This window comes from Lissotriton helveticus, chromosome 5_1, assembly GCF_964261635.1.
Source record: "Lissotriton helveticus chromosome 5_1, aLisHel1.1, whole genome shotgun sequence".
NCBI lineage: Eukaryota > Metazoa > Chordata > Amphibia > Caudata > Salamandridae > Lissotriton > Lissotriton helveticus.
In genome coordinates, this window is record NC_136065.1 from 967,353,162 (window position 1) to 967,379,756 (window position 26,595).

The following is a 26,595-nucleotide window of genomic DNA, read 5'->3' on the forward strand; positions in this document are numbered from 1 at the left end:
GGGTTTTCATTTGAAAAAAGTGAGGTAAGAGTTTTGATTGGGTGACATGAGAGATATGTGTGAAGAATTACAGCATTTCTGTGCTTTTGATAGCTGCAGACTCTGGAGTGCATACCTTTTGCTCTGCTGAAGACAAATTGGTGTGTTTCTGAGACTGTTTTCAAACTCAAAGTATTTGCTAAGGTGAGAAAATATTTCTTTAATTTAGATAGAGAATAGTGTGCTTTAAGGAGAAAATTATGAATTATGTGGCGCAAATTGCTTGTAAATATGCTCCCACCTGTGCATGGAAAATTTAGATTTTGAATGTTTGTGTTACATAGCCATGTTAAAAGTGACCCAACCATGCAGGAAAGGCAATCAAAAAACGCTTTTATGTGTCTTAAGGACATTTTAAGTAATTTTCCCATGTGCAGTGTTTTGAAATTATGAATTGAAAATCGTTTTTGAGGTAAAGGAATTGTTTTTAAATTTATGACAAGGACATAATGGTGTATGCTTCTTTATAAGGCAATTGACTGTCCCTGATGTTATTTTTCCCATTTTAATGTAAGACTTTTCTCTGTGGCGCAAATTGCTTGTAAATATGCTCCCACCTGTGCATGGTAAATTTAGATTTTGAATGTTTGTGTTACATAGCCATGTTAAAAGTGACCCAACCATGCAGGAAAGGCAATCAAAAAACGCTTTTATGTGTCTTAAGGACATTTTAAGTAATTTTCCCATGTGTAGTGTTTTGAAATTATGATTTGAAAATCGTTTTTGAGGTAAAGGAATGTTGTTAAAATTTATGTGCGCCATATGCTCCCAAATTTCTTTTTCAGGGGTGCAGCAGGGTGTTATTGAGACACCCCTGCAGCTTTGGAAAAATTCCTAATTTGTGATGAGCAAATTGTTAATCGCAAATTGCACCTTCATTTATATGAGCCTCCTAGCCCATGGAAATGAATGGGTAATTTGCAATTAGCAATTTTCTCATCGCAAATTTGGAATGGTAAAGAATCGCTATTTATTCCTTAAAATTCGCTTTTTTGGAAATGCAAAATAGTTATATGATACATATGGCGGTTGATGTCTAACAAGATAAGAAGCTTAGGGATACATTTATGATGACTGGCGCAATGAAGTGGACATCACTTACTTCATTGGTAGAGCTTTACATGTATTATGTCCTCTGTATTCTTCATCAAGCGTAACTTTAATCTGCAATCCTGAGTAGGCCTCACCGAATTGAGCTAACGGGAAGCTAACCGGTTCGCGTACCGGGAGCGAAACAATAAAAATAAAATTGTATTAAAAACATGTAAAAAGTATTTTTCGATTTAAAGAAGAATACATTGTAAAGGTTTTGATATTTGCTATTAAAAAACCATTGAAATTCACTGAAAAAACCATAGGTTATAGACCATATATAGTTAGGAATTAGCATTTACAAAACCTTGAAAATTCACTGAAAAAACCATAGGTTATAGACCATATATAGTTAGGGATTAGCATTTACAAAACCTTATTTTACTCACACAAAACCATTGAAATTCCATATATAGTTAGTTGTACTAACTATATATCGCGCACCCGCAATCCACTGCTGATCATGTCACATATTACATCATTCATGACATGGTCAGTGACATCACTGATGACATCACTGATGACATCTCAAATGACATCACTGATGACATCACTGATGACATCTCAATGACATGACTGATGACATCACTGATGACATCTCATTTGACATTACTGATGACATTACTGATGACATCATTCATGTGATAATACGATGAACCTCTTCAGACTCTAAAATAACCTTAGATACACTCAGTGTAAACAGACACTCACAGACTGTCACTCATCCATGGAGTTACTCACACACCTACTCAGTCATGCAAAGAATCAATTACACCTCCATTTCCTCAACTATACAGTTATACATACCTTACTTATTCAAACATATACTAACACATATTTACTCTCTTTTACAATCCCTGATACAAGTTCACAATGATCAATACATGAACAATACAGCCACTCACACATTCACGGGCTCTTATGCACAGTTATTTATATATGTCAACTCTCACATGTACTGTGTTTTACATATGTTCTTACTTTGACATGTAGCACTCAGATATCCATTCACTCACCAATGCCCTCAGTCAACCGCCCATACACCTGTTTCCACATGCACTTTTGAATCCATATATCTAGTGAATCAACTGCTTACACATCTATGCACAGAGTCATACACCTCCCAGCCACCCACACACACACTCAGTCTCCCATACAAATACTTGGGCAACCAATCAATAACCCATATACTTACTCATATAGCTACTGATCAACACATGCAGCAGTTTACAGAACAACAGACATAATGATGCACAAATTAAGACAGTTTACTCACTAACCCATGCACTCAGTGACACACATTTAATCACTCACTCATACAGTCAGTCACACACCTACTAAATCCTTCATCCAGACACTTATACATCCACTCATTCTTCAATATGTAAGACATTTGAGATGTCATCAGTGATGTCATTTGAGATGTCATCAGTGATGTCATCAGTGATGTCATTGAGATGTCATCAGTGATGTCATTTGAGATGTCATCAGTGATGTCACTGACCATGTCATGAATGATGTAATATGTGACATGATCAGCAGTGGATTGCGGGTGCGCGATATATAGTTAGTACAACTAACTATATATGGAATTTCAATGGTTTTGTGTGAGTAAAATAAGGTTTTGTAAATGCTAATCCCTAACTATATATGGTCTATAACCTATGGTTTTTTCAGTGAATTTTCAAGGTTTTGTAAATGCTAATTCCTAACTATATATGGTCTATAACCTATGGTTTTTTCAGTGAATATATATATATATATATATATATATATATATATCATGCTTCAAATGTCATGAGTGATGTCACTGACCATGTCATGAGTGATGTAATATGTGACGTCATCAGCAGTGCATTGCACGCGCAAGTTATAGTGAGTCCAACTAACTATAACGTGGGAATTTCAATGGTTTTATGCGAGTAAAATTTCCACCTAACTATAACTGGTGTGAAACCTATGGTTTTTTTCAGTGAATATATATATATATATATATATATATATATATATATATATATATATATATATTTTTTTAACAATTGAGATGACTGAAAGCAGTGCCTATCTGTGGCCATATAACACATCTGTAAATCTGTCCTGCAAGACGGGAAGCTTTTAAAAACAAAAAAATGTATTCATCAGAATGAGGAACAATGTTAAGATCAATTTGTTGAAAATATTTCCACACACATGCAAATCCATTCTTTCTCTACAGTATATTTTCAGGGTTAAGTACACCGTCATGGAACATCCCACAGTGCTTTTGTTTTTTATACAAAATTTGAAAGCACAAAACATGTTTTCCTAGGGCAAATATGTATCTGCTACAAGTTTCTTCAGACACACTTGTGATCTTGGGCACAATAGGCCTTTTTAGCAACTGATCCATTAAACCATCAGCAACATGCCAATTTGGCAGTTACAAAGCCTCCAGAATATTGAGGAAATAGTCCATGGTGCCATGTGCAGCTTCAAACCATGGATTCTTACTGATCAATTTTTCCTAAATAGTGCCGCTTCTTTTCTACAGGGCTGCCAGGTGGAATTGCAGTGGTGGGGTCGAAAGTACATACAAAAGCAGCACCTCTCTTAAAGGTAGGAAGAGATAGGATTTATTTTCATAAATGACCCCACCAGGAGCAGATGTAGTTAGATGCTCAGTCTGGTCTGTCTGACTCAACTGTCTTCCAGGGAACCCTCACAACTCTGACATTTCATGACATCTTTGGGTAACCTGACAAGCAGGATACAACAAGGCGCAACAAGTAAGGTAGGGCTATTATAACCATGAGGCATATGGGGCCTGGCTCAACAGTCAATCATGGTCATTTAGTTAGGACCAGCCAGACAGATTATCCTTTTTAACTGATATTTAAATATACTAACTCCTAAGCAACTGGAGCTGTTGTCCATGGGGCTTGCACCCCACCTCATGCACCTAACAAACTACCTTTGGTATGAAGTGGCTATCCCCTGTTGGGTGTTTTGGTGTGTCCGCATTTGTAGGAGATACTCAAACCTGATGGTGAATGTTAGATTTTGGGTTGTTGGTTGAGGGGGGGTGCACCCTTCTCAAGCGACAGCAACAATGTTACCTGGGGTGAAACAAAAAAAATCATTACATGAATCTGTGCTTAACCCTCCGGTGGCTTGGCACAAAAGCCGTCAGACTTAACTGAGAGGCAATGTGTAAATAATTTATGCAGCCCTTAAAAGGTAATAAAGTAAAAATACAACACAAGTAAAATACCATGCCAATTTAGGAAAATAGAGTACATTTTAATAAAGTATTTGACACCCAAACAACAAAAATCCAATCAGTAGAACCGGAGTTATGAATTATAAAAAATTTGAAGTGAAAAATCGCACCTAAAAGATCAAAAGCATCAACCGTGGGCATCAAGTCATGCGAGAGTGGTGCAAAGTCAAAGTTAAGCCAACCAAAATGGAGCAAAGTATTGATACATGAAGTGGATAGGGTCTGGTCTCCACTTACCTTCAGACTTGGAAGAAAGTTTGAAGAAAAATGTCTGAGAAGGTAAAGTTCCGCGGGGCAATGCAGCAGGCAGTGTCTGAGGAGAGGACATTTTCGTTGGGGAGCTGTTTGATTCCTTTGTGGTGAATATTTCAACGTTCAGGCTTTATCTCTTTTTTGAAAGTCACAAATCTCCAGCGGGATGAAGCTACAAGCTGTACCCGAAGAGGGCTCCAGGAGGTTGGATACCTTTCCCCTGAAATGCCACTGAACAGGATCTGCTGGTGCAAAGAAGAATGCAGTGGAAGCTACCTCAAAGTCAGGCCAACTGGCGATGCACCTTGGACAGATAGTTGGGCAGATAGGCCCGGTCTCCTCTCAGTTCTTAGAGCACTTTGTGGCAGAAATTGTTTAAGTCTCAGGTTTTGGATTTGGGCTAAGTGAGCACCTTTAGCACCACCATCAAGGGTCCGGGACTTGAGGGCCACCACTTGGAGGGTCAGTACTCACTTAGGATGGGTCCAGGTGCGTGTTTAAGATGGTTGGAGTCTTTTCTGTCCGTAAGGCTCTGATGAGGAGGCCAGCCAACTCGCCCTTGGAGTCACTCTGGAACTCTTGAGGTTCAAGCAGAGAAGCAGGTCTCAAGCAGGAGGGTAGTTCTCTGAGGGCACAAGGCAGGCTTCAGGCAGCAGGGCAGTCCACTTGGTGCGGCAGGGCAGTCCTGTGAAGTACACGGGAGGCCGCAGGCAGCAGGGCAGTCCTCCCAGAGTTCTTCTGCAGGTCAAGAAGCGAAATGAGGAGTGGGTCTAAGGGACATAGGTTTATACCTGGTGTCATCTTAGAAGTATAGTCCACTTCTGGAGTTTGTACCCCCCTCACAGAAGTGTTTGGAATTTCCTGCCTCCCTGCCCTGGACCTTAGGATGTCTGGAGTCACTAAAGAGCTAGTGTGAAGTTCTTTGTATGTGCGCAGGCTCAGTGTCTTTGAAGTGAAAGTGGGGCTACGCACAGCTGAGCCCTGCCAGGTTGGCCCATCCTGCCAATACCCAGTTGCCCAATTGTGTGGCTGTCTAGAAGAAATACACAAAGGCCAAGTGTACCTAGTCACGTGACCAAGGCCCAGGCTGCAGGCACCAAAGGGTTAGGAAAAGGAAATGCCAACCTTATTAAAGGGTCATTTTCAGAATTGTGACTAAAAATCAGACTTTACCATAAAAGAAGATTTTAAATTACAATTCCTTAAAATCCAAACTTGACATTTCTACCTGCTCCCAGACAAAACACATCAATTAATAAATATAATACGGTAACTCCATGTTATCCTATAGGAGAGGTAGGCCTCACAGTAATGAAAAACTAATTTGTGAGGTTCACACTACCAGGACATGCAAAACTTAAAAGTACATGTTACATTTTTCAAATACAATGCACCTGGCCTATGGCCGGTTTAGGTCCTTACCTTATGTAATAAAAAGGAGGATGTAGGCCTGGCAAGGGGTTTATTTTGTCAAATCGAATTGGGAGTTGAAAACTAAACAAGGATGCAAAGGAAGGCCTGATACATGTTTTAAAGGGCTACTTCAGTGGGTGGCACAATATGTGCTACAGCCCACAAGCAGCATTTAATTTACCAGCCCTGGGTATATGATATACCACTTTACTAGAGACATATAAGTAAATTAAATATGCCAATACGGTGTAAGCTAGTTTTACCATGTTTTAGAGAGTGAGCACAAGCACTGTGGTACTGGTTAGCAGTGGTAGACGGTACAGAGTCCTAAGGCCAACAAAAATGAAATGAATCCAGTAAACTAGGAGGGGTGAAGGCAAAAAGATTGGTGGTGACCCTGCATAGGGAGCCAAGTCCAACAGAAATCTAAGAGATTGCCATCTAAAGGTCCACACAGTACTCTGGAACACAGAGAGTGAGTTTCTCATTGGTCCTGCAAGATCCTTCTTTAAAATGTGAGCTACTTTCTTGAGGTAAATAACACAGCCGCAGCCTCTATTTCGCATCTTGGCTCCAGAAACAAGAAAGTTTTGATGTGCTTTCCCAGCAGAAAAATATACATTCTCGATACAACTGAAGGCCATCTTGTTCCTTTCTCGTGATCTTAGACTTTAGCAGTTCGGGCTGGACTGTTCCCATGAGGCACAGGGTCAGACTGATTTGCATATAGCCATGTCTGAAATGGGGTGGCTGAGTGGGCTAAAGAATGGTGATGGATTAAACCCAGATCAGTTGACTGGGGGTGAGTGTTTGATTTGCTCAAACGCTCCGTCCATCATCCCCTTTTGTATCGCTTTGTTCGCCCTAAGTATGGCAGGGTATGCTCAGACGTGAGTCCCTTGCTCACTTGGCCACTGGATTCAAGATAGCCTGGCTGATGAGGATTATGAATCCGAAACCGGTCCCAGGATGCTTGTTTCCGGTCCATGGAAGACATGGCTTGGCAGTTCGGGCTGGACTGTTCCCATGAGGCACAGGGTCAGACTGATTTGCATATAGCCATGTCTGAAATGGGGTGGCTGAGTGGGCTAAAGAATGGTGATGGATTAAACCCAGATCAGTTGACTGGGGGTGAGTGTTTGATTTGCTCAAACGCTCCGTCCATCATCCCCTTTTGTATCGCTTTGTTCACCCTAAGTGTGGCAGGGTATGCTCAGACGTGAGTCCCTTGCTCACTTGGCCACTGGATTCAAGATAGCCTGGCTGATGAGGATTATGAATCCGAAACCGGTCCCAGGATGCTTGTTTCCGGTCCATGGAAGACATGGCTTGGCAGTTCGGGCTGGACTGTTCCCATGAGGCACAGGGTCAGACTGATTTGCATATAGCCATGTCTGAAATGGGGTGGCTGAGTGGGCTAAAGAATGGTGATGGATTAAACCCAGATCAGTTGACTGGGGGTGAGTGTTTGATTTGCTCAAACGCTCCGTCCATCATCCCCTTTTGTATCGCTTTGTTCGCCCTAAGTGTGGCAGGGTATGCTCAGACATGAGTCCCTTGCTCACTTGGCCACTGGATTCAAGATAGCCTGGCTGATGAGGATTATGAATCCGAAACCGGTCCCAGGATGCTTGTTTCCGGTCCATGGAAGACATGGCTTGGCAGTTCGGGCTGGACTGTTCCCATGAGGCACAGGGTCAGACTGATTTGCATATAGCCATGTCTGAAATGGGGTGGCTGAGTGGGCTAAAGAATGGTGATGGAATAAAGCCAGATCAGTTGACTGGTGTGAGTGTTTGATTTGCTCAAACGCTCCGTCCATCATCCCCTTTTGTATCGCTTAGACTTTAGTACCTGGATGCTCCTTCTCTTTGCGAGGTCATGTGATCTTTATTGGAAGCCTCTATGAAGATTTCTAAACATTTGTGCATTGCCTTTACTTATTGAGTTCACTTCATTATGGTGTGTAGGGTGACCCCATGGTCAACAGAATGTGAGATACTGAGATACTATTTTTTTCTATGGTTAATAAACTCTTTCAGACTTTGCTGGTCCTGCTTACCTAATTTTTTACTATACAGCATTTCAGAAAGTTCAGTATCTCCCAATCCATGTTTCATATTTACTGTAGATAAATCATCAAAAACTTCAGCGAAGGTATTTATAAAAATAGGGCAAGAAATTACTTGAAGACTTACATAAGCATTATGAGAAACAGCTGTCACAAAGTTGGTGAACACAAAGAATAGATTTCTTGATATCCCAGTGGTGGCCATGCAAGACTGAGCAGCAAATAAAAACAGAAGAAAATGTAAGATCAGAAAAAGGAACACAGGGAAAGATCAATGGTGGCAGAATGTACAAACATGGAAGTACATTGCATGTTTCCAGCCATACTGTCAAGAGGTAATCAGGGATAAAAGCGAGGACATCTGTGGGGGGCAAGAAGATAGTAAAGGTTTTCTGTACATGCGTATTTGGGGATGCATGAGTAGACAAATTGACACTACATAAAAAAACATTTCTGGTGTGAGCACTTGGTGGTGGCAGCTCCCATTAGTGGACAGAAAGAAAGAGCTAGCTGGTAGGGTATTGTGAAAGCAGATATATATCTTGTAGAATGCTTCCTTAAGATGTCAGAGATGGCAGCTTTACCAGTGACATCACAAAGTGAGACTACTTTTAAAACCATATGACAAGAATATTTATTCAGTGGCCTTCACTGTAACATTTGGTCGAAAGTAACAAGTAGCAACTTGACCGACTCAAGCACTTAGTTTGTTCCCAAGTCAAAATTCAAGGTTAATAGAAGACACAATGAGAAATGAACCAGGTAGAGTAGCATTTTGCACACACAGTACGAACCCCAAAAGCGGTTTTCACTGTAGCAAGGGTGGATGTTGCATTCGAAAAGACTAGGTTACATTATTACATTTGATAATGCTCATTTTGGTTAGAAAAGAAGGTAGACAAATAATTTAACAACCATTTTAATAGTTGTTAAAAATCCAATTCAGCATTGAAGTTGGAGCTTTGATAAATATAACGGAAAAGGTACATCTAGAAAGTTACCTTTTCCCTGCATAAAGCCTCTGGAGACCCATTTGCATTTGTTCTCCCACTTATGCTAGCCAGTAATTAGCATTTTAATAGGTATGTATGGTTGTAAAATGCATCTGAATGGGCAGAGATGACCCCTCTGAACCTAACAGAATATGCAGGGTGGAGATGTGAACATCCTCTTTGAAGTTACAGTGTCAAATACTGCTTTAATGCCAAAACCTGCTTGACGGTCTGCTGAGGTTTTACATATACCACTTGGGACACACGTCAAAGAGGCCTCCTCTGTTCCAGGCAAATGGTAGCTGACACCTGGGCAAGGTCTTACCTTTGTTCTCTCACCTTCCGACCCTCAGTCAGTCAGCCTCCTAACATAGCAGGCTTTTTAGATCTCGCGCAGCAGTGTTCACGCAGGCGAGAGTCCTTTTGTCCGAGTTTTCAAAATGGACCTGGAAATTCCACACGCTCGTGCGTGTTCATTTCATATGGTGCATTTTGATTAGGCTTTGCTTGCGTGTTGTTTTTTAACAGAAAAAGCAATAGGCCATAGGCGGTCGCGTAGCTCCGCCCATGGCCTATTGGTGTCTGTTACGCGCACCAAAGCCCATATGTTTTCAATTATCGTGCCCTGACACAGGCGCGATAATTGAAAACATATGCTTTGCAGTGGCGCGCGCACCACTCGTGGGCATGTTTTTTGTTGTTTTTTTTTCCACAATAACGATCGCGAAACCGATCACTTTCAGTGCAGTCTGAATGTCGCCTTTTCTTCCGTTTTTAGCATAGGATACGGTTATACATTGCATGTACATCTCAGCAGCAGGCTCTAAACCCAATGAGCTTGCTCCACAAGAATGTTTCAGTTTTATCTGGTTGGATGCAACCACTAAATGTGTTTGTTTGCAGCAGAGCTCTGGAAAATATGTTAAAGAACCCCCTCACTGGCAGCCACCATTGTTATCTGCAAGAAAATAATGTAGCTGACTTAGTAGCAGCCAGGGATGGGTTTCTGACGGCCGCAAGAGGAGACATGTCCGTCCAGGCTTTCCCTGCTATTCTTGAAAGAAAGACCCAAAGGGGTCTCCTGCTCTATCCTGTCTCCTTAGTTCCGTTGCAGTGTGTGCTTGTTACAGGCGCCCTGTGTATTGCTTCATCTTCATGCTGTGAAGCTGATCCATATTATTGCACTGCAATCAAATATATTTTATAGCATTAATTATTCCAGGCTTCTCCTTCCAGCCTCATACCGTGACCTCTAGATCTTGAGTACTCTGTGTGAGAAACTACATCTCTCCAAAGACAACCACTTGAACCCTTGCCTGCCAGGGGACGGCCTGGGGACACCCTCTGCAGCGCTCGGCTTTCTGGGGAAACTGTCAGAGACGGTCACTCGGATGAAACACCTACTGGAGCCTTCACAGCGTCACTGAGAGCTAACAACCACTGAAATTCTTGACTACCCGAGGGAAGCTGTCACTTCACCTGCAGCCCTGGCTGTCAGAAGAAAACAAGTCACCCAGAGGAGGCAACCACTGCAATCACGGTCTGCCACAGGAAGCAAAACCACTTCCATGAAACACTTTACTGGCGCCGTTGTGACAGAGTATCCTGTCTGCCAAGATCTTAATCAGGCCTTAAGTTAAAAAGTAAAATCTTTGTCCAGGACAAACTTGCTTTGTGTCTCAAAAAAGCGCTCCTTTGCGTTCAGTGTCAAATTATGCCTAGGTTCCTGTCTACCACGACTAAAGACTATCATTGGCACTTGGCGCTTCTTGGTACTATTTTTACTTAATGTTTTAAATATCATAGCAATGGTTCCCTTATTAGATTTTTGTCACATTGGTTTCATTTTGTTTATTGAACTTAACTCTATTTTTTTTTATTCTTTTGGGGATTTATTGTTTGCATTTTAACTTTATTACTGTTTTGGTACCACATAAATACTTTACACATTGCCCTAAGTTAAGCCTGCCTGCTACGTGGCATAGCTACCACAAGGCTGAGCTGAGATTAATTTAGTGACTTTAAGGGTTCATGCTGACAAGGAATGCGATTAGTCACCCACCCCAAACTATAATCCAGTGTCTTACAATGTCCATTCAAGTAGAGAGTGGTGTACTTTTTCTTTGATTGTGGTACAGTAGTTGAGTATTACAAACCTTGCTCGTTCATATTCTTGCAAGGATTTTAAGGATACCCTCCGGATTCTCTCTTGCTGTTTAGAACCAGGCACCTTTTTATGCTCCAAAGAATCTTTGGCGTGACTTCGTTCGTGATCGGTTGCATACGGTGCACTTATCGGAACCTAGGAAACATAATTACAGTTTTAATGACTATTGCAAAACACATTAATAGTTGAAGCAATGCTCAATGCAGAATTCTTATTTTGCTACACAAGTTGACATTCGAATTTTTCTTTACACATCATCCATTTTCATGTATAAATGCCATTCTCAAAATCACAGAAAATATTAAATTCTATTTCATCTCTAGATGTCATCTCACCACAAATTATTACTCTAGAGTAATAAACTAATCACTGTGCAGTTATTGTATTATTATTTTCTCTCCAGTTTCACCACAGCCTTTAAATCTCAGTTTGATGTAGGGATGAAAATCCAGAACTAGATCAGGGGCTGTCCCATTCCCCCATGTTTGCTTTGTCCCTAGTGGCTACCTTAAACTTCATTTAGGCAGCATTTTTGGTGTTTCTAACCCTGAAGAACCCATCAATCGGAAGATCTGGGATTTCTTAGGGTCCCCACTTTTGGTTTGACCCTGAGAGGGATGGGTCAATTCACTATTTGTAGTCCCATACACTCCTAAAAAAACTCTGGCTAGTCTTTCTGATTGTAGTATCTTTTAGTGCCCAAGTGCTCCTAGGAGTGTTGCATAATCGCCTCCCTGTGTAAATTGTAGTTCACAGGCTTGAGCCGTGAGGGGTCCCTTCATGTAAATATATGTTTTTATTATACGCAATGTTTGCAAATTTGCAGCTATTACTAGAATGTGCCTTCGCAAACATTGGTGAATATGAATTTTGAGAAGGGCTCACAGCATTACGTTCATGCGAAGGTTAGCTACATCCATACATATTTGAAAACATTTGCCATAAGGTACGAATAGAGTCTGCAAGATGGAGGCTATGTCCTGGCTGCACAGAGTACAGCCCTATTCCTCTACTTCTTCCTGCTCTTCCCTTTAGTTTGGGTGATCTTGGGGGATACAGTTTCCCACCAAGAAAGGGTTTAACTTCACTCAGTGCAGATGGAAATAGGTTCAGGATATCCCAAATACATGTCTGAGAAGGGAAAGCAAATTCCATTCCAATTGGCAGGCACATTTAAATTGTAACGATGCATTTGCACTTATTGGGTAATGTTCTACTGCTAACTTCATACTTTTGTGTAAATAAAATAGGCTTGTCAGGTGAGAGTCACAGGTTGCACTGCTTTGGGAGTAATTCAGAATGTCTCATACAGAAGTTCTACCTTCAGTCAGAAGCCAAGTGAGCGTTAAAAGAACAGGGGTTAGATGGGCAATTTTTTCACAACCAGAGATGAATCAGGCTACAGAAGTTAGATGAGTTATACGTAAACCTGTAATGAGTGAGTTACAATAACTGAGGCGAGAGAACGGTTCACTTGAAATCCACAGCTAAAGGCTAGTAGCGAGTGCCAGTCCTGTTTTGAGTGCTGCCACCTGGAGACTATTTTTCATAAAATGGTTCCTGGAGCACCAGGGGGAGATGACCTTTGCAGTAACATGCTGCATGATGAACAGTTAAGATAGTACTGATCTTTCTTTAAAAGTTATGCTGCAAACAAGTATGGCACTCAGTACCTGCTATGTGCCAGCAAATGGGTCATTGGTGAGTGCTCGTCCTATTTTGAGTGCTGCCAAACGGAGATTATTTTTAATACACTGGAAAGACTTGCATGTAATGATAGCTGAACTAAGAACTCAGCAGATAAGTCAATCTGTACTCTCCAACCAGTCTATGTGAAGATTTGATTACCTCCTTTAATGTAAAAACCTGCAAAATCCACACACATCTTATAGAAATCTATTCCTCTTCCTGTGAATGTCGTGATGTATTAAGCACAATCATTCCCCATGAAGCATTCAACACTTCACATTTTAACAAAGAAGCTGAACTCCAGGTGGTAATTGGCTACAGCTGTCCTATGCACTCCTCTTCTGACATTCGTCCAGCATGATTCATGAAATCCTTAGGACCCTTTCTTATACATGAACTACTGTCTGTAACTTCTCCTTATGAAGGGCCATATCCCAAGGAGTGGAAGTGAGCGGGAATAAAACCACTCTTGGACAAACCACCTCTTAATAGGGTGATCCCTAAAATTTTCATTTCATCTCCCTTATCTAGGTCTAGTGCTTGAAAAGATAGCATTTGCCCAAATCCAACATTATGTAAAGGGAGGGTAAAGTTGGATTCATGTCAGTGTTGGAAAACAACATGGAGCTGGGAGCGGGAAGAAGCACACAGGCAAGAAGGCTGGAGCTGGAGCACACAAGGACAAATATATCATGGAGAAGTGAAGGAAAGAGTCACATGAGCGAGACAGAACTGTGTGGAGAGGTGAAGAGAAGAGATGCGCACTAGGGAGACAACTGAAAACACATACACTTTTGTGGAGTGTTTAAGCAAAAAGAAAACAGTAATGCATGAAATCGCAAGCAGTGTAAGGACACAAGTATATTATTATTATTATTATTATTATTATTATATTTAAATTTATAGAGCGCACAGCTACCCGGATGTTTCCCGGCGCTAGGGACCTAATGAGGGAGTGTACCAGCCAAGAGACTCAAAAAGAGAGCAGATTATTGGTTAAATAAGCAAGTTTTAACCTCCCTGCGAAACTTAAGGTAGCAGGGTTCAGTTCGCAGGGCAAGAGGAAGGGAGTTCCATAAGGAAGGGGCCAAGCAGGAGAAGGAGGGGCCACCCATTCTGACTCTTTTGATCCTAGGGACCTGGAATCTTTGTTGGTTGGATGAACGAAGGGTGCGGGGCGGGCGGTACTGGTGAACTAATGATCTCAGATAGAGTGGAGCCCTGCCAGCATTGATTCTGTACATAAAGCAGAGGGCCTTAAATTTGGAGCGGCTTTCTATACGGAGCCAATGCAGATTTCGTAGAGAAGTGGAAGTGGGAAATTTGTTGGGAAGTTTGCAGAGCAGCCGGACCGCCATATTCTGGACTGTCTGTAATTTACCGGTCACTTCCTTGCATGCCCCCAGGAAGAGAACGTTGCCGTAGTCCAGTCTGGAAGTAATTAAGGCCTGTACCACGGTTTTCTGAGTCTCCTGAGGGAGCATCCAGATAATCTTTCTAAACCACTTGATGATAGTGATGCATGTAGAGGAAGTTTTGATCACGTGTTGCTTCAAGGACAGCTGATCGTCAAAAATGATGGCAAGATTTCGTGCTGTTCTAGAAGGGACGGGGAGTGGTCCCATTGCGCCGGCCAGTGGTGGGGACACCATGAAGTAGTATTGTGGCCAAACAGAAGAAGCTCTGTTTTCCCCCGTTCAATTTTAATTTGTTTTCATGCATCCATGTGGCGATGTTGCTGAGTCCTAAGCAGAGGGATGATGGAGAGGAGTGATGCCCCGTAGAAAGAGTAGATGATCTGAGTGTCATCGGCATATGAGTAAATGGAGAGCCCAGCTTGCTCCGCAATGGTGGCCAGTGGTCTAACATATAAGTTAAAAAGTAAGGGGCTCAGTATGGAGCCTTGAGGGACGCCATAAGCAGATTTATGAATTTGAGAAGCCGATGAAAAGAAAATACTTGAAAAGTACAGTCTGAGAGAAAGCTCGCAAGCCAGTTGAGGGCTGAGCCATTGATGCCAGATGACTTTAGAGCTTTCAAAAGGATGGGATGGGAAACCGTGTCAAACGCGGCACTTAAGTCTAGCAGTATAAGTGCCACGGTTTCCTCTTTGTCCACTCGGCATCGAATGGTCTCAGAAACCCCCAACAGAGTTGATTCAGTCGAGAAGCCAGACCTAAAACCGGACTGGGAGTGGTGAAGAAAGTTGCTAGATTCCACATGATGAGTAAGCTGTATGTTGATGTGTTTCTCCAAAATTTTATTTTTTTTAAAAATATTTTTATTAAAATGTTATCCCATTTTTACAGTGTTCTCCAGTATAGCACATAAAACATTCAGTATACAAAAGGAAGAGAGAAAAAAACAAAAAACAATAAAACAACCAAAAATAATACAAATAATCATATTCATATATGCTTTAGTATTATCTACATACCACTATCCAAATTGGTGTAATCATATCATTAACATTACTTTCTAGCTTCCTACTCATTTCTACTCACTCCCGCCTTGAGTATCCTTCTTTAATTCTTACTATTCTTCCAGCGAGCTAGAGGTTGCCAGATTCTTTCACCCAATGCTCTCGCCCTCCTGCCCTTTCTTTCATAAATAGCTTTCTCCAGATTGTAGGTAGAGATCAGCCTTGCTATCCAGAGTTCAAAAGTAGGGGGGGCCTTGTCAAGCCATGCTCTTGCAATTCCAATTCGATACACCGCCGTTACCATAAACAAAAATTCTATGTAATGATCCTCTGTTTCTCCCGCGACTCCTAGGATTATTATATCATCTGTCAATTTTCTTTTGATTCCCAACGAGTTTACCCAAAAATTCTCAATTGCCCCTTTTAGTGTATGTAATTGTGGACATTGGGCGAACATGTGGACGATATCCGCCTCTAATGAGTCGCAACGTGGGCATGTGATTCCATTGGCCCCACCCCACTGTGCAATTCTGGCTGGCGTGTGATATAGGGAGTATATTGTTTTGTAGTGTTGCGATTGTAATGTCGCGGAGCATAAAACTGTGTGGCCTAGCTTCAAGGATGTCTGTAGATCCTCCATGGAGGCACCCACCTTTTCCACCCATTTGGTGGCAAACTTATCTGTATCATCGGTTTTTAATGTATACAATTCTGCATAAAGCTGTCTGATTGTGCATCGATTCGTCTTCTCTATATATTCCATAATCCTGCTATGTTCAAACCCTATTGATCCTCCTCTTTTATCTGCTAGATAGCTTCTTAGCTGTAAGTATTTAAAAAAATTGTTTCCTCTTATGTCATATTACATCTGTAAGTCCTGGAATTGTCTAATTGTCCCCTCCATGTCCATTAGATCTCCTATCTTTTTAATCCCCTTATTATCCCATTCCTTCATAATTGTATCCCTGAATATCTCCCCTGGTAATGAATGATTATTATATAGTCGTGTGTAATAGTTGTATCGACCGATACCCAGCTTTTTTGCCACCACTCTCCAGACTTTATATGCTGCTTGTAAAGTCTTAAACTTGGTATGTTTAAAATAGTTATAATCCACTGTTTTCAACAAACCATTCTCAGCTTCCTCCCCAACTAGTGCTCTATATACATTTGTATCCTGTTCCTCATTTCCCCCTCCACCTAATAACCCTTGTGTATACTGCAAGGTTGCTGCCCAATAATAAAGTCTAAAATCCGGGGCTCCCCATCCTCCCTTCTCCCTTGGGAGTACCATGTATCGATACGCTCTTCTGGTCTTCCCTTGGGCCCAAATTAACCTATTAAGTATTAATTCCAGTTTCCTGAACCATGATTGTTCAAAGAACAATGGAATCGTTCTGAAAAGGTATAAGAATTTTGGGAAGGTAATCATCTTAATAACATTTATCCTCCCCATTAACGTCAGGTGTAGGTTGTGAATCCTTTCGGTGTTTCTTTTTACCTTATCTAGTAATGGATTGATATTAAGTTCTACTAGCTTATCTAAGTCAGTGGTCACCTTTATCCCTAAATATGTGGCTTTGGGAACAATTCTATTATCTTGGTGTATTGTATATTTATTTTGAACAATCTGGGTTTTACCTTTATTAATTGAATATCCTGCAATCATTCCGAATTTCAAGGCCTCCTGCTCTATTTCAACTAGCGCTCTCCCTGGTTTTGGTGTTATAATGGCCACGTCATCTGCATAAGCGAATAGTTTGTACTCCCTCCCGTGCAGTATCACCGGGTGGATATTCCTATTAGAATCTAGTTTTCTTAGCAGGGGATCTAGATATAAAGCAAACAGTAGCGGCGAAGCTGGGCAGCCCTGCCTGGTCCCTCGTTTGATCTGAACTTCCTTTGTATAACTTCTATTTATTCTTATCCTTGCTATTGGAGTTTCATAGAGAGCCTGAATTGCCTTAATGTAGCCCTCGCCTATCCCGAACCATTTCATAACCCTCCATAAGTAGTCCCACGAGACCCTGTCGAAGGCCTTTTCAGCGTCGAGAAATATGGCTGCGACAGGATCTCGCGATACCTCAACTGCATCTAAAATAACCCTGGGCGTAGTTCGCGGAGCCGCACTCCGCGGAGCTACGCGAAGACGCAGTTGCACTCCGCGACCTTCGCGTAGCTCCGCGGACATGCGTAGTAGCTTGCTAGACCCGTTCGCGCGTTGTTTTTCGTCTTCGGGAGCGCGGTGCGCGTGTTCGGGGCGCTGCCTGCATGCTCGAGATAGCTAGCGCGCTAAGTTACTCAAGAGGTTTGTCCCGCCCGCTTGCGTTCCCTTATTCTCGTTCGCACTGCCAAAGTGCGTGATCGCGTCAAATATCGCGCGAACTTACCCCCCGCGCACGCGATAATGTTATTCAGCGCGCGAGAACTACGCTACGCACCGGATCGCGGAGTAATCGACAGCTTCGCGTTCTCCGTAGAACGCGGAGTTGCCAAAACTCCGCAAGCTCCGCGAACGGAGCGTAGTTCTTCGCCCAGGGTTAATCTAAAATGGTTATCATCTGTCTAGTATGTTGGGTCGTACCTTTTCCAGGGATGAAACCATGCTGAGAAGTACTAACTAGCCCTTCAATAATTTTACTAAGTCTTTGGGCTAGTGATTTTGAAAAGATTTTTGTGTCTGCATTTAAGAGCGTGATTGGTCTATAAGACCCTGGCTCTAGTGGTGGCTTGTCTTTTTTCAGGATCACTATTATATCTGCGCCTGCCCATGACCGTGGTATCGATCTACCAGCCTGTGCCTGTCTAAGAGTCTCTAACATGTCTCCCCCCAGTTGATCCCAAATTTTTTTATAAAATTCTGCCGGGATCTGATCTGGTCCTGTAGCTTTCCCCGCCGGTAAGTTTCTCACGGCCTCCCTTACCTCCTGTAATGTTAGTGGGAGATCTAATTCTTCCTTAGCTGCAGTGTCTAATATATCATGCTGTATTCCCCCCAAATAGTCTGTAATTTTTCCATCCACATTTCCTATGCTTGAATCATATAGGTTGCCGTAATAGCTTCTAAAAACCTCCTGTATCTCCTCTGGTGTACTAACCACATTACCTAGCCTATCTTTAATTTCTTTTATATCCCCTGCTGATAAATTTTGTCGGGTGCGTATTGCTAGTAAGTGTCCAACCCTCTCATTGAACTTATAGCACTTTTCCTTCTTTGCTAGGTAATTCCCTGCCGCCTTCTGTGCCAAGCTTGTCCCTGCCTCTGCTTTATTTATTTCTATTTCTAAGAGTATTTCCTCTAGTGGGTCTCGCCTGTGAATCGCTGTAATTAGTCTTTCTTCTAGGACCTCCAGTTCCCTCATCCTGTTCTCTGTCTTGATCCTCTCTTTCTTAGTTCTTTGTAGTGTATAACTTAATGTTTCTCCCCTGATTCCGGCTTTAAATGCGTCCCAGGTCATATTAGTTGTAGCTGTATTCCTATTATCTTCCCAATATTGGGGTATCCATTCCTGCATATGTCTTATATAACCTGGCTCCCTCAATAATCCTCTCTCAAATGTCCATGTACTGTTTTTACTCGCATTCCTATTGAGCATCGGTATATTCAACACTAATGGATTGTGGTCCGATACCACTCTGGGCAGTTTTACTAGTTTAGAGTTGTTTATAATTGATCTAGATATAAAGAAATAGTCTAATCTGGCTACCATCTTATGTGGGGCTGAATAAAATGTACTCCCTGTCCCTATTGGATTTTTTTCCGCCCAAACGTCTACTAGTGCATTATGCTGCGCCATATAGTGTATGGCCTTGCACGTTTTTTTCTTTCTTCCATTGTACCCTCCCCTGTTCAACAAGCTCATCCCATTTAGTCCATTAATGTTAAAATCTCCACAGCATACTATAGGTTCAGTCCATAATGCGAGTTCTCCGTCTAGCATTTCAAAGATGTCTGGTTCATCATCATTTGAGGCATAAACTGACGCTATTGTATAACATCCCCCCTGTACATCCACCTCCGCAATTACCCATCTTCCCTCTTGATCTTCTTTTTTCCTTCTAAGTTTTACGGCCCCTTTTTTGGCTAATATTGCCACCCCTCTTGTCTTTGTTTCTTGCCTTGTATAGGCAAGAATGTCAAACCCCATTTGTTCCAACAAAAATTTTTCTTTTCCTGCAATGTGTGTCTCCTGCAGACATATTATCTCTAATCTAAGCGATCTCAGCATAGCAGCAACTTTTTGTCTTTTGTCAGCATTGTTCAACCCGCATACATTCATGGAAATCATCCTTAAAGCCATTTATATTTCTCAAATATTTCCCGTCTCCAATGACATACTCTTTTAGCTCTAGCCATCAGATCGCTTACTGATACATCTTTCTCTCTAGTATGTTCTTTTCTCCCTTTTTCCGCTATTTGTGCTCTTATTCTCCATCTTTCAACCTCCCCTTTACCCACCCTCCCTCCCCGCACCCCACCCGCAGGACTCCCACCCCCCCTTCCCCCACCCCTTCCACAGGCAAATAGGTCACACATGACCTATATGTGACTGCTGTGTGGTGTAAAGTCGCTTCCCTCTCCCTCCCAATTTCATTGTCTTTCCTTCCTCGCCCATCACCCTGTGTTGCTACCCTATCCTGGCCCTGCCAATTATATCTTTATCTTTTTCCTCTTCCCTTGTTTTTCTCTGTCAACTCTGTTAAGTATTCGCTGGCCTTTACCTCCGAGAAAAACATCTTAACATGACCACCTACGATGGTCTTCAATTTTGCAGGAAACATTAAGTAGGCCTCTGCCCCTTGCTGCTGGAAAGGTGTTATCATCTGCCTAAGTCGCCACCGTCTCTCTACCGTTACGTGACAAAAATTGGGGCGAGCAAAGAAGGTTACTCCTTGTGCTGTTTTTTTGGCATCTGGTCTGGCTTTTTCCATTATTTCTTGCCTTGCCAAATAGTTGCCACAGAAAACCAGCATAGCCCTAGGCATGTTATCCTGTCTATCATCTTTCCTCTTTTTGTTAAACAGTGGGAACCTATGCGCTCGTTGTACTTCTAATTCCCATTGCCATGGTACTACAGGGAAGGCCTCTTTCAGCAATTTAATGACAAAATCTCTGGGATCCTGCCCCTCCACCCCTTCCTCCAGTCCAAGAAGTCTCACGTTACTCCGTCTTTGCCGGTTCTCAAAATCTTCAATTTTCCACTGTAAGTCCTCTGCCACTTTAATCTGTTCCATTTTAAATGCTTGCCAATCTGTAATCTCATCCTCGACTCTGCTAGTCCGTTCCTCCACAAGTCCCACTCTTTCTTCCACTTCCTCGTATTTTTTGTTCATTTTCCTAATCGAGGTTTGGATTTTCTTAGTGTCATGTCTGGCTCTTCTGCTCTCTGCTCTTGCCTCAGCCTGCATTTGTTTAAGAGTACTAAACAGCATATCCATTGTGACATTTTGTGAGGTTTCAGGATCCCCACCTCCTGCTGCCCCGCTTCCCCCTATTGAGGTTTCTTGATAGGTGCTTGCAGTTACTGAGTAGTCCCATAGCAGGTTTTTATTCATTTTATCTGGGGAGCCTCCACGCCTTACAGTCTGTCTCCTTTTTTTTTTTTGTGTTTCTCCCCCCAATCTCTTCAGTGTCTGAACTAGTTTCTGTTGTGGATTTGCCTATAGGTTTACCTGCCTCGTCGCTCGAAGTAGTGTCTGATCCTTCATTCACAGAAAAGAATTTATATATATCTATATCTCTCTCTCTCTCTCTCTCTCTCTCTAGGATTCGATACTTGCCAGACTGCCCCACATTGCACAGTTACTCTGTCCCAACTTATTAGACCATTCTTCTTCCACTTGCAACAGTGCGTCTAGCATCCTTTCATTGTTCACGTTTCTTACCCCCTCTGTCTCTGCTACCGGCGCCGGCACCTGGCCCTCCTGTTTGTTCGAGCTGCCAACACTTTCTTCCAGCTCTGATGCTGCGCCCGCTGAAGTCGCACCGCCCGCGTCTGTGTTCACTCGTTGCTTGGTTACCGAACCGCAGGCGTCCATGAGGACGGCACCCGTCTCCCTCGCATCTCCGCCAGCGTTCGCAAGGATGGCACCCGGCTCCCTCGCTTCTCCGCTGGCATCCACGAGGATGGCGCCCGGCTCTCTCACTTCTCTGCTATCATCCACGAGGACGTTCACTGAAGCTGCGCCGCCCGCGTCTGGGCTCACTGGTTGCTTGATTACTGAGCCGCTGGCGTCCACGAGGACGGCGCCCGGCTCCCTCGTTTCTCTGCTGGCGTTCTCACTACCGGGTAGTTGCTCCTCCGGCGGCTTCGCCACTGCTGCGTTCACAGCTGGTTTTGCACAGAAGGATTCCGGCAAGGTAGGCTGCCTGAGGGTCGCTTCTTTGCCCTCTTTTACCGCCGTCATCCTGTTTCTTTGCTCGAATGCATCTTTGTTTAGCCCAGCAGCTGTGTATTGTGTCTCATCCCTCGTAGCCGTAGTTTTCATTCCAAGTTTCTTCTCTTTGTCAGCTTTGCGTTGCAGGGTTTTCTGAGCCAAAGTTGATATTAAGGCTGGTGCAGGCGTCCCGCGTTTGCCGGGGCAGGGTGTTTTAGGGATCGTGCCTGTTCCCTGTAGCTTGTTTGTAATACCGGCCATAGGCGCTGCTTTCCCCTTGTCTTTGTCTTTATCGATCTTCTCTCTCTTTCCTTTCTGGGACATCACGCTGATGATTACTTCCCAGTACCTTCGTGTAGTTTTAAACACTGTTCTGGCCGTTGACAAGACGCTTTCTCTGAGATTCCTTTCTGTGCACTTATGTTCGCTGCTCACCGCCCTATTTAGCCACCAGAGCAGTCTCATATCCAGTACGAGTACCAGGAACTCCTCAGGGCATCAACCATATTGTCCTGGTCGGGAGAGGGAATAGGTGCGACTGTCCACTACACCACACTGGCGGCCATCTTGCTAATCAAAATATCGTGTTTCTCCAAAATCTTTGAGAAGATCGGAAGGAGTGAAATGGGGCGAAAGTTGGATGGGTTATTGAGGTCAGCATTCGCCTTTTTTAATAGGGGCACTATCATCGCATGTTTCCATGCAGAGGGCACTTTGGCTTCACTGAGAGAGGTATTGAGTAACTCCAGGATGAGGTTAAAAGAGGAAATGTCCAAGGCTTGTAGAATTTGTGGGGGAAAAGGATCCAGTGGGGAGCCAGATTTGATATTACCAATAATGTCAAGAAGTGCAATGCTGGTAAGGGGGTCCCAGGTACAGACCTGCTGTGAGGGGTGTATGTCCTCTGGTGACTCAGATGCAGAGGAAATTGCAGGATCCGGAGAATCAAAGGAAGGGTGGAGGGGGGTCGGGCCTCCAAAGTCAGTGTAAATAGTGTCAATTTTGGAAACAAAGAAATCTGCCAAGGAGTTGCATTGTGTTTTATCAAGGCATGGAGCTTTGGGCTGACATGATGCGCCCGAAAGTTCCTGTACAACCTTAAAAAGCGCTTTTGGGCGATTTTGTGCCTTGAGTATAGTTTGGTTGACATATTCGGCTTTGGCTGTATAGCAGAGTGAGTGATATTTGGCTAAGGCAGTTTTATAGATCTGCTTGGAATCTGCGTCGTAATGTATACGCCACTTGCGCTCAAGGTTTTTGCAGATGGTTTTCTCCTTTTTCAACGAGTCTGTGAACCATGGGGCAGGTGGGTGGTGCAGATTGTACTTGTGCTTACGCTGAGGTAGACACGTATTAGCAGCAGAAGTTAGCCAATCATGAATGACAGACTCCTCCTTGATACTGGTGACATTTGTGAGGGGCCTGGTGTCCTTGAGGCAGGAGTTAAATGTATTAAAGTCAACATTTTTCCAGTTTCTGGATATTTTTAGTTCAGTGGGCAATACTGGGTTTTTAGAAAATCGATCAATAATAACGGAAAAATCTACCCTGTAGTGGTCTGACCATGAGATGGGTAAGGGCGGCCTACATATTATCGTGTCTAAGTTGGAGAATATAGGGTCCAGTAGGTTCCCGGCCTTGTGAGTAGGGCCAGAGTTGTGAAGAATGATGTTCAATGCCGCTAAATCCTGCATAAGATTGGTGCTAATGGAGCAGGATGTATCATTCAAATGTATGTTCAAATCCCCAACGATCAAGAAGTTGCTGGCATTCAGGAGTAAAGGTGCTACGTGCTCAGGGAAAGCGGTGGCCCAGGAACAGGCTGGGCCAGGTGGGTGGTGAATGAGAACTCCAGAGAGGGTGAAGTTAGGAGATATCAAGAGTTTAAACAAGCCAGCTTCACCGTTTGGCATATCCAGATCCTCCCATTTGCAAGAATATGTTCTGTTAAAGACTATAGCTATCCCACCACCCTCTTTTTTCACTCGATTTTTACCTATATAGGTATAGTTATCGGGGAGGGCAGATGCTATGTCGGGGCCGGAGCTGTCATTTAGCCAAGTCTCTGTAAGAAATAGAGCAGCTGGTTGGGAGGAAGTGAGTAGGTTAAAGATGTCTCTCTTGTGTTTGGGTAATGACCTACAGTTTAAACTGACAAAAGTAAATTCTTGAGGGGGGGTCTAACTGTTTAGACATTAACTGACGCTGCGGAAAGTTACATGTGGCTGTGTTGATTTGAGAGGGAAGAGATAAGAGGGAGAGGTTGCAGTCTGAGCAAGTGGTTGGAGCCTGATAACAACACAAGGGTGAGTTCCTTAGGCAATGTGATGGCCTAAGGCTTAAAAGAGCATCTCTAGAGTATGTAAGAGTTACCAATAGATGTTTAGCGGGCGAGGGATTGGCCCCGTCCATGCGGGGGGGGGGGCGCACACACACACACCCCACTAAATCAGAGTGACAATGAAGCCAATCAATGGTAAACAATGGATGGGCTCTATGCCAATTGTAGCTAACAATATGCACTGCCTAGTAGGCGAATATAAAATATGTATTGGGAATGATGTACATAGACCTGTTTCTTGGTGTCATTGCACATATATGGAATGGAAGTGTAATATTTGTAGCTGTAAATATGAATATGAAAGAAGAGCAGGTGAAAAGTAATATGTGATGTTGTTTAAAACGGAGACGGAGCTTACCTTGCAGACGCCGGACGCCCTGGGTCTCTTGTTTCACCGCTTTCTCTTGCTGGGAACCCTGTTTGCCGCCACTCAGACCAGTTGCCTTTCCTTCCTGCCACAGGCGCTGCAGGCCATCAGGCGCAGCCGCAGAGTGGGGGGAACCTAGCTCAGAACACTACCTCACCCAGGAGCACTCATCTTGGTCACGCCCCCAAACGCGCCCGGAGGCGCTAGAAAAAGGCGTCCCATCTTCCGCCTCGCGGGACGCGCGCGGGCAGCGCCGGGCTGAGCCCGGGCAGAGGGCGGGCCGTCTGTGGCCGTCAGGGGCCAGAGGAGGCCGGGCCAGGCCACCCCCCTAAACCCAAGGACCTTGCATCGATCAGGTGATTGTTATACGGTATTGTAACAAACGGACTATCTACCCACTCATTGTTGGACATTGTTATTACTGACTTAACTAAGCATATAAACCCCCTTAGGGTAAATCATGCCTCATCGTAAAGAAAATGGGGGCTCACTATTGTCCAACTCTAGCGGGGGAACGACTACTGGCACACTAGACGGTTTCTTTACCAAGGCAGTAGCTGTCCTGGAACGAGAAATAGCAATCACTGAGGAAAGGCTATCAACTGAGTTCCTTAACACCAAAAGATCATCTTTGGGCAGTATTATGAGTAGTGTAACCCCCGAGAGGCGAGTCAGCCAACGCCTCATAGATCTAGGGTTACCAGAAAATAGTACTGTTTCGGAAGAGCAAAGTATTATCACATTGGGGAACAGCACACAGGATAGCATAACCTGTAACGATGATAAAAAGCAGGGTAACACACTTCCTGTAGAGATCAAAGTTTGCCCTACGGTAAAGATAACTCCCATCTGTAGTAAACACCCAGGGAAAAGAAAACGGTGTGGGGGGGGCCCAAGAGCTAAACGGGCGAAAATTCCCAAGCTAGCGGCTAAAAAGATTAATCCACCTGGAATCCATAGTCAAACTCAAGCTCCTGCCCAGCACAATAGCGTTCTAGCTCCGCCTAACATCAGGCATCACCCTTTGCCCAAAAGACCATCATTGACCGCTCAGGGAGAAGTCAACCTGATTGGAAAAGTAGAGCAGCTAGTAAGGTCGCTTACACTCCCCCTCATAGAGAGACTTAAAGTGGTTAGTGCAAATCTAGAAAAGCTACAGCAAACTACCACAGACAACAATCACTTGCTTCAAGAGTTAGTAGGTAGCAAGAGGTTGTTAGGATACGAACTACACTCCAGCACAGAGAATGGTATTAATAACTCAACCACACTCATCACAAACCAACCCTCCACAGCACCACTTAGTGAAAACCTAGATACGAGGGATAAAAGTCGAGCGGATAGTAAGGGTAGCCCCAAAAAGCCAGGAGGCTGCTGTAGCGTACTGAGAGCCTCCAAATCTCCCCCAGAAGAGGGACCTAAATCGGTCAGACAGAACAACGGGCCTATACAGTCTAGCAGCATGGTCCAAGGCCCGGGTAACCGTTCCATCCTGCACCTGCCCCCTCAGAGTACTCCACTTGTAATAGTATTGGGGAATGTCCCACCATTGCCCATGGGGGGGAGGGAGGACTTCTCTCAGATTAAAAATAAAGTTACCCACTGGCAAGCAAATAACACAGATAGTGGACAAAACATAGGGCATAATATAATTATGGCACGTCGAGTAGCTTGGCTGGGGTGTACCAGGAAACGCAGAGAAGGTGACTGCATAGTAGTAAATTTTAACAGCACGATACCTGTAGAAAAGATTCTGAAGGAAGCAGAGATATGTACCGCACCGAGGGGACAAGGCATAGAAATTCTACCCCTGGGGTTCTTTTATAGGCCAGTGAATGATTGTGATATCAACAACAGGAACAGGATGCACTTTTACACACACAGAAAAGGAGTGGATGGGTGGAATACTATACCCGTTAAGTCGTTCAGGGGACAAACGAGGGGGGGACCGGAAACCATCTCACATATGGAGGTCACAAACAGATTCAACATTCTTTCAGGTCTAAATGACTGTGACTGACTGAATGGTCCTGTTGCTAACCCCACCTCCTCCCACGGTTTTGGTCTTCAGCCTGACTGCCCAGTACTACTCAGGGGCAGTACGGCACCAACC

The 26,595-nt window shown here is 43.4% G+C and overlaps 1 protein-coding gene across 12 annotated transcripts in view; it reads right to left on the reverse strand.

The window, feature by feature from the left end:
* LRRC27 (leucine rich repeat containing 27) overlaps positions 1-26,595 on the reverse strand; it is an 801,922-nt gene that overhangs the window by 87,763 nt on the left and 687,564 nt on the right. For all 12 annotated transcript variants that reach the window (XM_078643471.1, XM_078643467.1, XM_078643476.1 and 9 more), the window contains one exon: positions 11,275-11,420. In XM_078643471.1, coding sequence (XP_078499597.1) covers positions 11,275-11,420 — 146 coding nt within the window. The remainder of the gene's footprint in view (positions 1-11,274; positions 11,421-26,595) is intronic.